This window comes from Eretmochelys imbricata, chromosome 1 (assembly GCF_965152235.1).
Source record: "Eretmochelys imbricata isolate rEreImb1 chromosome 1, rEreImb1.hap1, whole genome shotgun sequence".
In the NCBI taxonomy this organism is placed as follows: Eukaryota; Metazoa; Chordata; order Testudines; family Cheloniidae; genus Eretmochelys; species Eretmochelys imbricata.
Window position 1 is genome coordinate 218,430,335 of NC_135572.1, and position 15,049 is coordinate 218,445,383.

Genomic DNA, 15,049 nt, shown 5'->3' on the forward strand with positions numbered 1-15,049 from the left:
TGCCTAACTCTCCCCATGCATTGTACGTGGAGCTGGGCGCGTGACTCATGGCTGAGGATCCCATTCGATGGCTAGGCACCTAGGAGTCAGGCCTTGCAAGGCCCTTGGCGGATCTAGCCCAGAGCTACTATCCATGGCAGCCTTGGTCAAAACAGGTTGCATGTGACTTCCTTTTCTTACTGTTGTTTTCTGATTCAAGACAGCATGCTTTTTTATAGACTTTAACATAAAGAAGCCACTAGATACACAAGAGCTGCTTGGTTTCAGAGTAGCAGCCGTGGTAGTCTGTATTTGCAAAAAGAAAAGGAGTACTTGCGGCACCTTAGAGACTAACCAATTTATTTGAGCGTAAGCTTTCATGAGCATCTGATGAAGTGAGCTGTAGCTCTCAAAAGCTTATGCTCAAATAAATTGGTTAGTCTCTAAGGTGCTACAAGACCTGCTTGGAAATTCATCCTTTTCCCCACAAAATATGAATGACCGTGAATATTTTTCATGGTCCACAAATAAATTTGGGATATTCATAGATCTGTCAAGTTATTGAAAAAAATTAATCATGATTAATTGTGCTGTTAATAATAGAATACCATTTATTTAAATATTTTGGATGTTTTCTACAGTTTCAAATATATTGATTTCAATTACAAAACACAATAGAAAGTGTACAGTGCTCACTTTATATTTTTTTATTCCAAATATTTGAAGTGTAAAAAGTGAAAGAAATAGTATTTTTCAATTCAGCTAATACAAGCACTGTAGTGCAATCTCTTTACCATGGAAGCTGAACTTACAAATGTAGATTTATGTACAAAAAATAACTGCATTCAGAAATAAAACAATATATTTCAATTGGTATTCTGTTGTTTAACAGTGCAATTAAAACTGTGATTAATCATGATTTTTTTAAATCTGGATTATTTTTTTTAGTTAAACGCATGAGTTAACTGTGGTTAATTGACAGCCCAAGTTTTTCAACAAAAATCTGAACATTTTCAATGAAAACAAACTATTTGAGAAAATTTGAAATCTTATTGTGAAGATTTTTCACAGGAAAAAAGTTTTGATGAATTTTTTTGAACAGCTCTAATCCATAAAAATATGAGAGAGAGAAAGAGAGAGAGGTTGCTATAGTGCACTAACCCTATACCATGGCTATGCTTTGTTCTGTATATAATTTTTTTTTCTATAAATAGATCACAGTTTGAACATCAGATCCACATCATTTCAAGGACTGCTGAGACCACAGCACAAGGTGGGGTGGAGGCAGGCCCTGGGGTGGGTCATGTTCCCATTGAACAAGGACAGGATATTTATAAGATTTTCACACTAAGTCACCTGAGCAAATTACACCAACGTCCTCAGCAATTCCTGCCTGGGTTGTCTCAGGCTGGGAGATGTCACAGAGAGTCAGACGAGTCTCATTTCCTCCACATCGGACACTTTTCAGCCCCACGGGGCCCCTTCCTCGCTCAGACATAGGGGGGTTATAAGCTTTCTCAGCGACTCCGCACTGGAGCTGTCTGCACACCACGCTGGCATCGTCCATGTCCCACTGGTCATCCAGAACTCTGCCCCACACACCACGGAGGGAAATCTCAACTCTCCCACTGCATCGGTTCTCTCCATTCAACAGTCTGAGCGCCTCAGAACGACCTGGGCTCACAGAGACAAAAAATATGCTGAATAACACTCCCTGCTGATACTGCAATAGAAATAATACACAGGTGTGATGTGAAACACAGGTTTCTGTGCTGAGTGGAAGGTAACTCTCACCGCTGTGCAGTGATCCAGGGAACAGCCTCTTTCAATGGTTTCATTTGTCTGTCTACTCAGAAATGCAGGAGGTGATGGAAGGAAAGAATTCCCCAGCTCTGAGATAAGATCTTGCACGATGTGGAGCGCTCTCACCTCCCTAAGGAGTCAATGTGAGTGGAGAGTGCTCAGGAACACCTGGCAGATCAGGCCCCTGGTTTCCAAAATGGTATGTGCAAAAGTGCTCAGTGCTCACCCCGCACATTGATAGCGTCAGCGCTGTGAGGTAGCTGTGATTTACAACAGGAGTCTAGGGATTCGCCTGCAATGAGCGCCCCAAGCGCCCCACTTCACTGCTGCAATTCCCAGACCCAGACTGTCAGGACACATGGCTCCTTTAAAGAAAACCCTGCCCTGTTTGTCCCCATTCAATGTACATTGGTGGCCTGCGATCACGGCGTCAGCTCCAAACCCATAAGGAGCTAACACAATAAAGGCTTTTCTGCACTCAGTAAAGATTTTCCAGGCCAGGTCTGCAACTGTGGACGCTTGAGTTACCTTTCTCACGAAGTCTAGCTATTGGCTTGGCTGGAGATGATGCTGGAGAAGAGAGTGACCTCTGGGCAATGGGGAAGAAGATCTCATTTTTTTCTAAACATATATATTTTTCATTTTAAAACTTTGTTCACTGTGAGCACATAAAGATGCTGAAGTTCCTTGTGGGAGAAGCGAAGACCCTTTCTGGTGATTAGGTCGTTGGAGATTTATACAGTGTATGCGGCACCTTACATTTCAAAGGAGCCAAAGTGCTCCCAAAATGTGATCTGTAAACCTGTCAAATCTTCCTAAATATATAAACAGTTATAAGAATATACATACAGAGGACAGTAGTGACTCCATATTTAAAGATGAGATTAGTATTACACTTAAGACAGGTATTTAACTACTCTGTTTTTTATTAAAGTTTTGTATGGTCTGAATCTCACATTAAGACTCCTATACTCTGAGCAGGTGTAAATGAGCCCTTAGGGTTAGTAAGAATTAGGCCCAGTGTAATCTCCCCTTACTTCCCGCACAGAATCTCTGTGTCAGTGTGACCCACATTCCTTGTACTGCACCATTTGACTTTATTTCTCTGACAGGAAGCGAAAGATGCCATGGGGAGGGGACATAGATTTTATCTGTATACTCTGGGCCTCTGTTACGTTATGGGCAACCCCACACCCTAGTCACCCTCTGAGGGCAGAGCTAGAGTGCAGGGTCGGGGGGGGGGAAGGTTATAAATACAGGAGTGGAAGGGCTTTTATACGCTTGAAAGGCTACAAGGGCACAGCTGCAGCTGTACCTCTGTAGCCCTTTAGTGTAGACCCTACCTATGCCGACCGGAGGGGTTCTCCCATTGCTATAGTTCATCCACCTCCCTGGGAGGTGGTAGCGAGCTTGACAGAAGAATTCTTCTGTTTACCTAGTGCTGTCTACACTGTGGGGGGGGGGGGGGTAGGTTGGCTTAATGTGTCACTCAGGGGTGAGGATTTTTCCTATCCCTGAGTGATTTAGCTGGGTCAACCCAGCTTTTTAATGTATACCGTGTCGAAGACAGCCCTGTGGACTCAGTGGCTGAGAGATGTATCTGCTGTGAGGGCTGATCCCAACCCCTGTACCACCGTGGATACAGGGCAGTGCTATGCCAGCTTTATTTTCTAAGGAAGCCCTCCATTGAGATAATGTTTGGTGCACCATGGTGTGGTCTATGGACGTAGAGGGAGAGCTGGGGCAGTATTTGTTGCTGTGGAGACCACAGAGACTATGGAATTTACATTTAGCTATCAGCTGACTGCTCTAAACTGGGATTCTGCCTCAGTTAAAGAGAGAGAACGGGGCAGCACTTGGTGAGGTGAGGATTTGTGAATTCTTGCCTGATTTAGCTGGGTTTATGGGGAGAAGACAGTGCTCCATGGAGTGAGAGCCTCACAGAGATCCAGGGAACAGATATTGTAGAGGCTGCTTCCAATCCTGGTACCACATTGAATACAGGCTACAGATTTCTGTTTCACCAGCAACTGAGATACCCAGTCAACTCTTAACCCAAGCCTAGGGCTGGAGCACTGCTAGCTGCTAAGATCCCCAGACTGTTTCGTTGCTCACCGAGTTCTGAAGTGTTTGAAATGGCTGAGGTACTGCCATTTCTCAAGCTCTGAAGACCCACTACATGTTACAACCACACTGCAAAGCTTGAGAAATCATCTCTAAGAGAAGATCAGTGGGGAATGTGTTTGGATGTTTGTGCTGAAGTATAGAACACGTTAAGTTGTAAGAGAAACAAATGGAGGAAGGTCTGTGTAAGGAGAACCCATAGATTTACTTTCTTATAGCTTTTGTTGAAGTGGCAAAGAGTCCTGTGGCACCTTATAGACTAACAGACGTTTTGGAGCATAAGCTTTCATGGGTGAATACCCACTTTGTCGGATGCATGGAGTGGAAATTTCCAGAGGGAGGCATAAATATGCAAGCAAGAATCAGGCTAGGGACAACGAGGTTAGTTCAATCAGGGAGGATGAGGCCCTCTTCTAGCAGCTGAGGTGTGAACACCAAGGGAGGAGAAACTGCTTTTGTAGTTGGCTAGCCATTCACAGTCTTTGTTTAATCCCGAGCTGATCGTGTCAAATTTGCAAATGAACTGAAGCTCAGCAGTTTCTCTTTGAAGTCTGGGCCTGAAGTTTTTTTGCCGAAGGATGTCTACCTTTACATTTGCTATTGTGTATCCAGCGAGGTTGAAGTGTTCTCCTACAGGCTTTTGTATATTGCCATTCCTAATATCTGATTTGTGTCCATTTATCCTTTTACGTAGGGACTGTCCAGTTTGGCCGATGTACATAGCAGAGGGGATTGCTGGCACATGATAGCGTATATTATCATAGAATCATAGAATATCAGGGTTGGAAGGGACCTCAGGATCTAGTCCAACCCCCTGCTCAAAGAAGGACCAATCCCCAACTAAATCATTCCAGCCAGGGCTTTGTCAAGCCTGACCTTAAAAACTTCTAAGGAAGGAGATTCCACCACCTCCCTCGGTAACGCATTCCAGTGCTTCACCACCCTCCTAGTGAAAAAGTTTTTCCTAATATCCAACCTAAACCTCCCCCACTGCAACTTGATGACATTGATGGATGTGCAGGTGAATGAACCGGTGTTGGTGTGGCTGATCTGGTTCGGTCCTGTCATGGTGTCGCTGGTGTAGATATGTGGGCAGAGTTGGCATTGAGGTTTGTTGCACGGATTGTTTCCTGAGTTAGAGTTACTATGGTGCAGTGTGCAGTTGCTGGTGAGAATATGCTTCAGGTTGGCAGGCTGTCTGTGGGTGAGGCCTGGCCTGCCTCCCAAGGCCTGTGAAAGTGAGGGCTTGTTGTCCAGGATGGGTTGTAGATCACTGATGATGCGTTGGAGAGATTTTAGCTGAGGACTGTATGTGATGGCCAGTGGAGTTCTGTTGGTTTCTTTCTTGGGCTTGTCTTGCAGCAGAAGGCTTCTGGCTCTGTTGATCTACACGTCTGGCTCTGTTCATCTGTTTCCTTATTTCCTCGTGTGGGTATCGTAGATTTGAGAATGGTTGGTGAAGATCTTGTAGGTGTTGGTCTCTGTCTGAGGGGTTGGAGCAAATGCGGTTGTACCTCAGCACTTGGCTGTAGACAATGGATCATGTGGTGTGTTCGGGATGGAAGCTGGAGGCATGAAGGTAGGCATAACGGTCGGTGGGTTTTCGGTATAGCGGTGGTGTTAACGTGACCGTCACTTATTTGCACCGTGGTGTCTAGGAAGTGGACCTCCCGTGTAGATTGGTCCAGGCTGAGTTTGATGGTGGGGTGGAAGCTGTTGAAATTGTGGTGGAATTCTTCCAGAGTTTCCTTCTCATGGGTCCAGAGGATGAAGATGTCATCAGTGTAATGTAGGTAGAGAAGGGGCGTGAGTGGACGAGAGCTGAGGAAGCGTTGTTCCAGGTCAGCCATGAAAACGCTGGCATATTGTGGGGCCATGCGGGTGCCCATACCGGTGCCACTGGTCTGGAGGTGTATATTGTCACCAAATTTGAAATAATTGTGCATGAGGGTAAAGTTACAGAGCTCAGCAACCAGTTGTGCTGTGGCATCATCAGGGATACTGTTCCTGACAGCTTTTATTCCATCTATGTGTGGGATGTTTGTGTAGAGAGCCTCTACATCTATGGTGGCTAGGATGGTGTTTTCTGAAAGATCACCAATGCACTGTAGTTTTCTCAGGAAATCAGTGGTGTCACGGAGATAGCTGGGAGTGCTTATTCATAGCTATTACAATGTTTTAATGTGTGCATTAAATGTTTGGTTTACTAAGGCCATGTCTACATTGTGAGTGCTACAGTGACACAGAACTTCACTGCAGCTATGTCGCTGTAGTGTGGATGCTTCCTTCAGCGACAGAAGGGGTTTTACTATTGCTGTGGGTAATCCATCTTTCCAAGTGTCTACAGTGGGGGTGAGGTTCGCATAGTTATGTCACTCAGGATGTGACTCCTATTGATCTCATTGATGAAGGCTGCAAAGTGCCTAAATCCTTACTGAAAATGAAATGTATGCTCTTAAACCAGTTAGGCATTGCCATGCTGAATGGAGCAACAGCGAAACAGCTGTAAAAATCTGGGCCTAGCCACTATGGATAGCCATCAGACGACTTGCCATCTATCAGCTATGGCAGTTCTCTGGTGTGGCATGGGGAAGCCGATGAAGATCTTTGGAGAAGCCTGCAGGAAAAAGGACCCCTGCAGTATTTGTGTTGCATTGTAGAGGAGGATCTTCATCAAAGTGCCAGCTGCTCTCACTAAGAGCAGGATCTTTGTGAAAGTTCCCAGCTGGCTCAGAAGCCAAGCTCTGGAGCCATTTGAACGCTTTCCTGAAAACTGGGATCTTTGGCAAAGAAATGACTAGTTCTATGAAGTGCTGTGGGGAATTAATGATCTACAAACATACACACCCACTGAGCAAGCTCTGTAGGTGAGGGCTGCAGCCCACCAGCACACAACCCAGGATGGGCAACGGGGGAAGCATTTTGGCCAGGAACACCAGGGCAAACACTTATTTTTCCAGAGAGTGAAATGGGATTGTAATGGCCCCACAGCATGGATGAGATCTCTGCGTTTAGGTTGCTTCTGCAACACCAACCTCAACCTGATGAAGGGCTGAGTCAGCCCTGCTGGGACTGAGGGAATCTGTGAATCACAAACCCCAGGTTTATAGCACAGAGCCATTCTCTTTGGTTCACTCTAGCGTAGTGCTAGGATCCACCTCGCCACCCCTCACTGCACCTGGAGGTGTCTCTGATTTGGGGAACTTAAACAAAGAGAGCAACACTCCAATACCCCTACTTACCTTGCGTACTGTAGTCAATGGGACGACTCATGATGATCCTAAGCTGGCCTATAACCTGCACTATAACTAATACACACACATATATATTAAACTTACCTGAGCAAATAACACTGGCCGTGTCTCTGGGGGAGCAGGCTGGGTTGCCCAGGGCCATGCGAAAACAATCCCACAGACAGGGTTCAGTCCCTTCACAATGAAAAGTGTCGCTCCATACGGTTCCCCTGCCTTCCCCAAAGTGGGCTCCTCCCAGGATCGACTCGGCGTATCCACAGTTCAGCTGATGGCAGAGGACGTTGGCATCTTGCAAATCCCAGTGGGAGGCACAGAGGCTTCCCCATGTGTCTCCATGTCGGATCTCCACTCTCCCGGAGCACTCGGTGCCGTTCACTAACCTGCCGCCCAGGCACCCTGAGCACAAGGGAAAGTGAGTGTCGAGGAGGTGCAGTGATCAGTGTTAACGGCAACAGCAGGGAGGGGAGTAGGGAACAGGAAGGGATTGTTGCTCATGATCAATTCTAGCAGTTACCCTGTGGGGGCTGTGGGACTATTCTACACCTGCACATTCACAAACTGATACTCGATCCACGTCAGTTAGTGAGAAGGGAGGACCAGGAACCAGAATTTGGCTTCATTGGTACATTCCATACTCAAGGCATCACAAGCATTTCACTGAGGGATCAGTTCCAGCAGACTTGGCTGGTGCAGGGACAGGGCTCCAATTTATGGGCCAGTCCCCACCTGGTGTAAATCGGCATAGCCCCACTGAGCCCAGTGGAGCTTGGCTGATTGACACACTGTGAAGATCTGGCTGAGGATGCTCCCCAATCCCCAATTCTTTTCTTTCCCCTGGCAGCTGCTCACCTGAACACACCACGCTGGCTTCACTCCCAGGGGGACACTCAGTTGTGCCCAGCACAGTTACAAGACAGTCCCTCAGGCGGGATTCATTCTTCTCACAGCCAAACTTGCCATTCCAGACAGGCCCGTCTCCTGTGCCAAAGAGCTGCCCTGCTGGAATCGACAGGGCGAATCCACAGTCAAACTGCTGGCAGAGGGCGTGGGCAGCCTGTAAATCCCACTGGGAGTCACAGAGGGTTCCCCAGGCGCCTCCGTGGCGAAGCTCCACTCTCCCCGAACACTCTGTGCTGCCATTTGCCAGCCTGTACCCGCCGTACCCTGAGAAGAAGGAGAAGGGAGATCAAAAGGACATTTCTCTTGCACAATTGTATCCAAAGATGTGACGAAGGAGCCCCAGTGACCTGGGATAATTAACTAATAATTATTTCCCAGTTTCCTGGGCACTTTGTAAATGAGGATGTTCAGATGTGATTATCAGGTTCTTTCAGTGCAGGCGTTATTGCTCATATCTGCCCTTTGTGGGAAGTCACACAGCACGCACCAAACTCCGCCTTGGCATTTACTGCTCTGGGGTCAGGGTCATGCCTGGGACAGATTGTCTTTAGCTGAGGCCAGTCTCTGCTTTGGTGGTTCCAGAGTGCTGGTCAGGAGTCTGGAGCGGCTGCCCCTAAGTTATCACACAAATCCCATGTGAAGAAACTGGGGTTCTCAAGGGTGCTGAGTCCCAGGTTATTGGAAGCTTACTGAATCAGAACAGTTGCACTCAGGGGTCTGACTGGGAATAACATACACAGTGGTGATATTCTAGCTCAGTGACAGCTCTGCAACAGTTAAGGTTGAGACCAGCTTTCCTTCAAAGCTAATTTTTTCTAAGTGCTCTAATATCTGCCTGATTGATTGGATTGGATTGAAATACAGTATTTCACATAGGAGCACAGGGTTGCATTAGTAATCCAAATGTGGGGCCATTTCACCAAGGGGTTTCTGAGATACAGCTCCCAGGAAGGAAAAAAAACAGCTTATATTAAAGTTGACAGATTCTGGCATTTTATTTTTGCACACAGGTAGAGATCAAAACAAGGCGCAGATCATTGCACCAGGGTATCAGACACTTGAGGGTTACCCCCAACAGAGGATATGGCATCCACCAGCCTTTGGGGGAAATCAAATTCAGATGTTATTTCAAAACGAGCCTGCTTCTCCAGTTAGGTGCTTGCAAAGGATTGTGCACCTCCACACACATCTAATGGACTCCACTGAGCATGTGCAGCGAGAGAGGATAGCTATCTGGAAACCTGACAATCCAGCATGAGATGTGGGTGGCTTTGAGGGTAAATTGTGGCCTTTACAGCTAGGCTCCCCCACCCCGGCACTGTGAGCGCAACTCCAGCCCAGAAAAGAAACGTGATGTTAAAAAAGCAGGTTTATTGCTCCAATTGGTCTCTCTCATGGGGGATTTTGTTTGGTGTAAATATAATCTGAGTGCAGCAACATATTCAGAATGTGCTGAAATTGCTTTTGAAAAGAAAACAACTTCCAAATGTGAATGCTGACTGGGAAGGGGAGGGGTGATCAGGGGTGCAAGAGTAGGTGGTAACAGGGGGAAATGTTTGCGTTTTCAGCCAGGGATGTGTTTATTATGGGGAGGGAGACAAATGGGAATCGGTGGTAGGGGAGAGAAGAAGTTGTGGGGTGGGCTCAGGGAAGGGGGAGAGTGTGAGGATTGGGAGAGGAGGAGGGGAGAAGATAGGAGGGGTTGCAAACTAGGAAGGGTAGCAGAAAAAGTTGGGGGATTGAAGTAAGGCACATCAGCCATGAATTCTCCCCTTCCGTGTGTGTGCTGCAATCTACAGGAGCCCTATCCCTTTGCAGGCCCTGGGAGCAACTATACAACCACCATTATCCCCATTCCATTCTAACAAAATGTACAGGACAAGGAGGAGCACTGAGGAATCACATAGCAACCTTGTGGCCTAGTGGAAAAACCACTGGACTGGGACTATCCCCAGCTTTGCCACTGGCTTGCTGTCTGACCTTGGGCAAGTCTGAGGTTCTGAGCCCCAGAAGGTGGTGAGAGGCAGACCAGCTGAAAGTCTCTGGGCAAAGATAAAAGCCGGGAAAAATAGTGGTGATGTAATGGTAGGGGTCTACTATAGACCACCCAATCAGGAAAAGGAATGGATAAGGCATTTCTACAACAAACATACATATTCAAAACACAAGATCTGACAGTAACAGGGAGTTTATCTACCCAGACATTTGTTGGAAAAGTAATAAGGCAAAACACTAAATGTTCAATCAGTTCTTGGAATGTGTTGGGGAAAACTTTTTGTTCCATAAAAGTAGAGGAAGTAACCAGGAGGACCGACATTTGAGACTAGATTCTGACCAAGAGGGAGGAATTGGTAGTGAATCTGAAGGTGGAAGGCAACTTGGGTGAAAGTGACCATAAACGATAGTTGTCATGATTCTAAGGAAAGGAAGGAGTGAAAGAAGCAGAATAAGGAAAAAGGACTTCAAAAACTCCAGACTTTAACAAACATAGTGAACTGATAGCTAAGTTCCCATGGGAAGAAAATCTTAGGGAAAAAAGGAGGTCAGGAGACCTGACAGTTTCTCAATGCTAAAGACACAACTGCAAACTATCCTGATGTGAAGGAAAAACAGAAAAAAATCGTAAGAGAACATTATGGCTCCACAAGAGCTCTTTAAGGACTGAAAATCAAAAAGGAATCGTACAGAAAGTGGAAATGTGAAGCAGTTGCTAAGGATGAGCACAAAACCACAGTACCAGCATGTCGGGACTAAATCAGAGAGGCTAAAGCACAATATGAGTTACACCCAACAAGGGAAATAAAAAGATAATAATAATAAGTTCTCTAAATACATTAGGGGGTAAGAGAAAGATGAAGTAAAGTACAGGTCCTCTACTTAGTTAAAAGAAGAGCTAATAAGGGGTGATATCAAGAAGGCTGAGGTGTTTAATTTCTATTTTGCTTTAATCTTTACTAAATAGGTTAATGGTGAGCAGATACTCAACACATTTAATATTAACAATGAGGGGGAAGGAATGCAAACCTCACAGAAATTAAGTCTACTGTCCCCAAAGATACAGTACACACACACTAGCCTGTTAGCCTGTAGCCCTGTATTTGACATTCCTGCATGCACCCCTGTCATAAATATAAAGGGAAGGATAAACACCTTTAAAATCCCTCCTGGCCAGAGGAAAAACCCTTTCACCTGTAAAGGGTTAAGAAGCTAGGATAACCTCGCTGTCACCTGACCAAAATGACCACTGAGGAGACAAGATACTTTCAAAAGCTGGAGGGAGGGAGAAACAAAGCCTCGCTCTGCCTGTGTGTGTGATGCATTTGCCGGGAATAGAAAGGAATAGAATCTTAGAACTTAGTAAGTAATCTAGCTAGATATGCGTTAGATTCTGTTTGTTTAAATGGCTGAGAAAATAAGCTGTGCTGAATGGAATGGATATTTCTGTTTTTGTGTCTTTTTGTAACTTAAGGGTTTGCCTAGAGAGATTCTCTATGTTTTGAATCTAATTACCCTGTAAGGTATTTACCCTCCTGATTTTACAGAGGTGATTCTTTTACTTTTTCTTCTATTAAAATTCTTCTTTTAAGAACCTGATTGCTTTTTTTATTGTTCTTAAGATCCAAGGGTTTGGGTCTGTGGTCACCAATGTAAATTGGTGAGGATTTTTATCAAGCCTTCCCCAGGAAAGGGGGTGTAGGGTTTGGGGAGAATTTTGGGGGGAAAGATGTTTCCAAGCGGGCTTTTTCCCAGTTATATATCTATTAGATGCTTGGTGGTGGCAGCAATAAAGTCCAAGGGAAAAAGGAAAATAGTCTGTACCTTGGGGAAGTTTTAACCTAAGCTGGTAAAAATAAGCTTCGGAGGTTTTCATGCAGGTCCCCACATCTGTACCCTAGAATTCAGAGTGGGGAAGGAACCTTGACAACCCCACAATTGGACAGCACTGGAGTCAGTCATTTTGTATGTTCAACCACTGCTAGCTGAAACCCAAACATCACATAGCTAACAGTAGTTTTATGACCCTGAGAGGCAAGGCCGAATAGCTACATGCTTGCAGTTTTTCTAATCAAAATGGGAGAATAAAATAAAAAATAAACATACTATAAAAATAGAAAAAAATGTTTGGGCAACTGACCTTGGTTTTAGGTTCCTCTAACATGTAAGCTTTATCATTGTTATAACCAGGAATATTTTGCTAATAAAAATAATGAATTGTTATTGGCTGTTGCTGGGGAAATTATTAGCCCATTAGAGGCTATTATGAGCTGTGTGCTTTATCCAAAGAAAATTTACAAAAAAATTATTTAGAAAGTGTACTTTAGAGCAGTCTGAGGAAGCTTTCCTTTTGGCAAGGATTTTACACCTTAGTTCCCCAATAGTAAGATGGAAGGAGGGGGCCCCCGATAGCTTGTCTGTTAATTTCTTGAGACCATTTCAGACTTTTTAGGTAACTGTAAATATTTGGAATGCTCTGCACCCTACTGCTACAGCATACATAGTGTGCCCACGCTTGAAACCCAATAAAGTAGTTTTAGGTAAAGCACTCTGGTTTGTATCAATCATTTATCAGACAGAGGAGTTATGGCCATATTATTTTTTTCTTGAAGAAAACCATTTAAATTACCACTGATTTGGGTTCTAAAACCCCTGGGTAACAAGCCCAACTGAGGACACACTCTTTACCTTAACACACAGCATGGAGCTGATTTATGGTAAAACCACGAATAAGTTTATTAATAAAGAACATAGATTTAAATGATACTAAGCAGAGATAACAGAAGCAGAAAATGCTTACAAACAAAACAAAATACAACATATTTTAGGAACATCTTTCCATCACACATACATAACTCTACTCGCCATCTGTATATGCCTCACACAATGATATCCATAACCAGCATGTCTCCAGTTTTTATATGATATCTTACCCAAGTGAGCTGTAGCTCACGAAAGCTTATGCTCAAATAAATTTGTTAGTCTCTAAGGTACCACAAGTCCTCCTTTTCTTTTTACCCGGTACACTGTTATAGTACAATAATACTGTATACAAACAGTTGTTTCAACTGCTTATTCTTTGGGTTTCAGGCCCCTTGTTCTCCCCTTGGGGTGTCTGGACCCTGATTGTCACACAAAGATACTTAAGGATCTAGCTGAAGCACTGGTGGAACCGTCAGCCATGATATACAGACAGCTGCAGCGGCACAGGAGCCAGCAAACAGAGGGGTAAACAGGGGAGTTTGAAAGGGGCGTTTGTCTTGTGGTGCTTGTTCAGGGTTTGTTTTTGCTGTGGGGGGTGGTGTTTTGATGTGGTTTGTGTTTCCCAGATTAACAGGATTTAGGTGGGAAGGCTATGACAGATACAGAGGCAGCAGTGGGAGTGACCCATGTCGTGGAAGACACAATGAAGATGACTGGATGTGGAAGCTGCGGTATGTACATGATCCTGGAGGGGGCACCTAGTAAGAGTTTTGTCGGCATGAAATGCCGTCTGATAGAGCTGATGGAGGAAAAGATCCGAGGTTTGGAGATGCAGGTGGAAAGTCTGGTTGAGTTTAGAAAGGGGTTCGAGCAGATTATGGAGCAAAGACATGAGATATCTGAAGGGAAAAGCTCAGACTTGCAGATGGAAGCAGGACTGGGGAATTTTGAGGGGAGACTGCTGAGGAAAGTGGTCAGTGGAAGCATGTGACTAAAAGAACCAGGCAGAGGAAAAGACGGGCTAGTGAAGGAGAAACAGAGCTCAAGAACAGGTTTGTGGAGTTGGAAAATGAAGAAGGGGCTCAGCAGGTAGTCACTGAAGGTAGAAGGGCAAGGAAGAAGAGAAGAGCAGCTAGTCCTATAGAAAACGGGGAAGAGTCAATGGAGACTACACCAACTATGAGCCCCAGGAGGATACGGGATAGATTGCAGGGGATTGCAAGGGAGAATAGGAATGGAGAGAACTTGCAGCCAGAGGGAACAGGGGATAGACTGGAGAATAGCATCATCACCAGGAAAAGGCAGATCTATGTGAGCGGGGACTCTTTACTGAGAAGAATAGACAGGCCTGTAACCAGAGCTGATCCAGAGAATAGAAGGGTGTGCTGTCTTCCAGGTGCTAAGATACGGGATGTAGACCTGAGGTTGAAAAGGATCCTAAAGGGAGCGGGAAAGAATCCCCTAATTATCCTACATGTGGGAACAAATGTTACGGCTAGATTCTCGCTGGAAAGTATTAAAAGAGACTATGCTAGGCTGGGGAAGACGCTTAAGGATATTGAGGCTCAGGTGATCTTTAGTGGGATTCTGCCTGTTCCTACAGAAGGCAACAAAGGGGTGACAAGATTATGACTATCAACAGATGGCTCAGGCAGTGGTGCAATAAGGAGGGCTTTGGGATGTATGGCCACTAGGAGGCATTCATGGACAGAGGACAGTTCTCTTGGGATGGACTTCATCTGAGTAGGGAAGGAAATAGACTTCTAGGATGGAGACTGGCACAACTGATTAAGAGAGCTTTAAACTAGGAATCTGGGGGAGATGGTTGGGAGATGTCCAGGTAATCGCCACACTGGATTTTAGCATTTAGAGGGAAGAAAACGAAGTAAGAAAGGATACAGCCGTGGGTAGGAGAATGGATATAAGGAGGAAGGGCAGTGTGAATACCAGTCTAATAGGTTATACTGGCTGTAGAATGACCGTGCCTAATCAGGTACAGAATGTGAGCAAGGTCAAACAGCAAAAATTAAGATGTTTGTACACAAATGCGAGGAGCCTAGGTAACAAAATGGAGGAACTAGAGCTACTGGTGCAGGAAGTGAAACCAGATATTATAGGGATAACAGACACATGGTGGAATAGTAGTCATGACTGGACTGCGGGTATTGAAGGGTATGTGCTGTTTAGGAAAGACAGAAATAAAGGTAAAGGTGGTGGAGTAGCATTGTATATCAATGATGAGGTAGAATGTAAAGAAATAAGAAGCCATGGAATGGATAAGACAGAGTCCG

At 45.1% G+C, this 15,049-nt stretch overlaps 1 protein-coding gene across 1 annotated transcript in view; it reads right to left on the reverse strand.

Annotated features, from left to right (window-relative positions):
* The window catches only part of LOC144268587 (scavenger receptor cysteine-rich type 1 protein M130-like), a 73,984-nt gene that overhangs the window by 22,348 nt on the left and 36,587 nt on the right, over positions 1–15,049 (reverse strand). Inside the window, 3 exon segments of the mRNA XM_077823615.1 lie at positions 1,336–1,653; positions 7,245–7,556; positions 8,010–8,324. Coding sequence (XP_077679741.1) covers positions 1,336–1,653; positions 7,245–7,556; positions 8,010–8,324 — 945 coding nt within the window.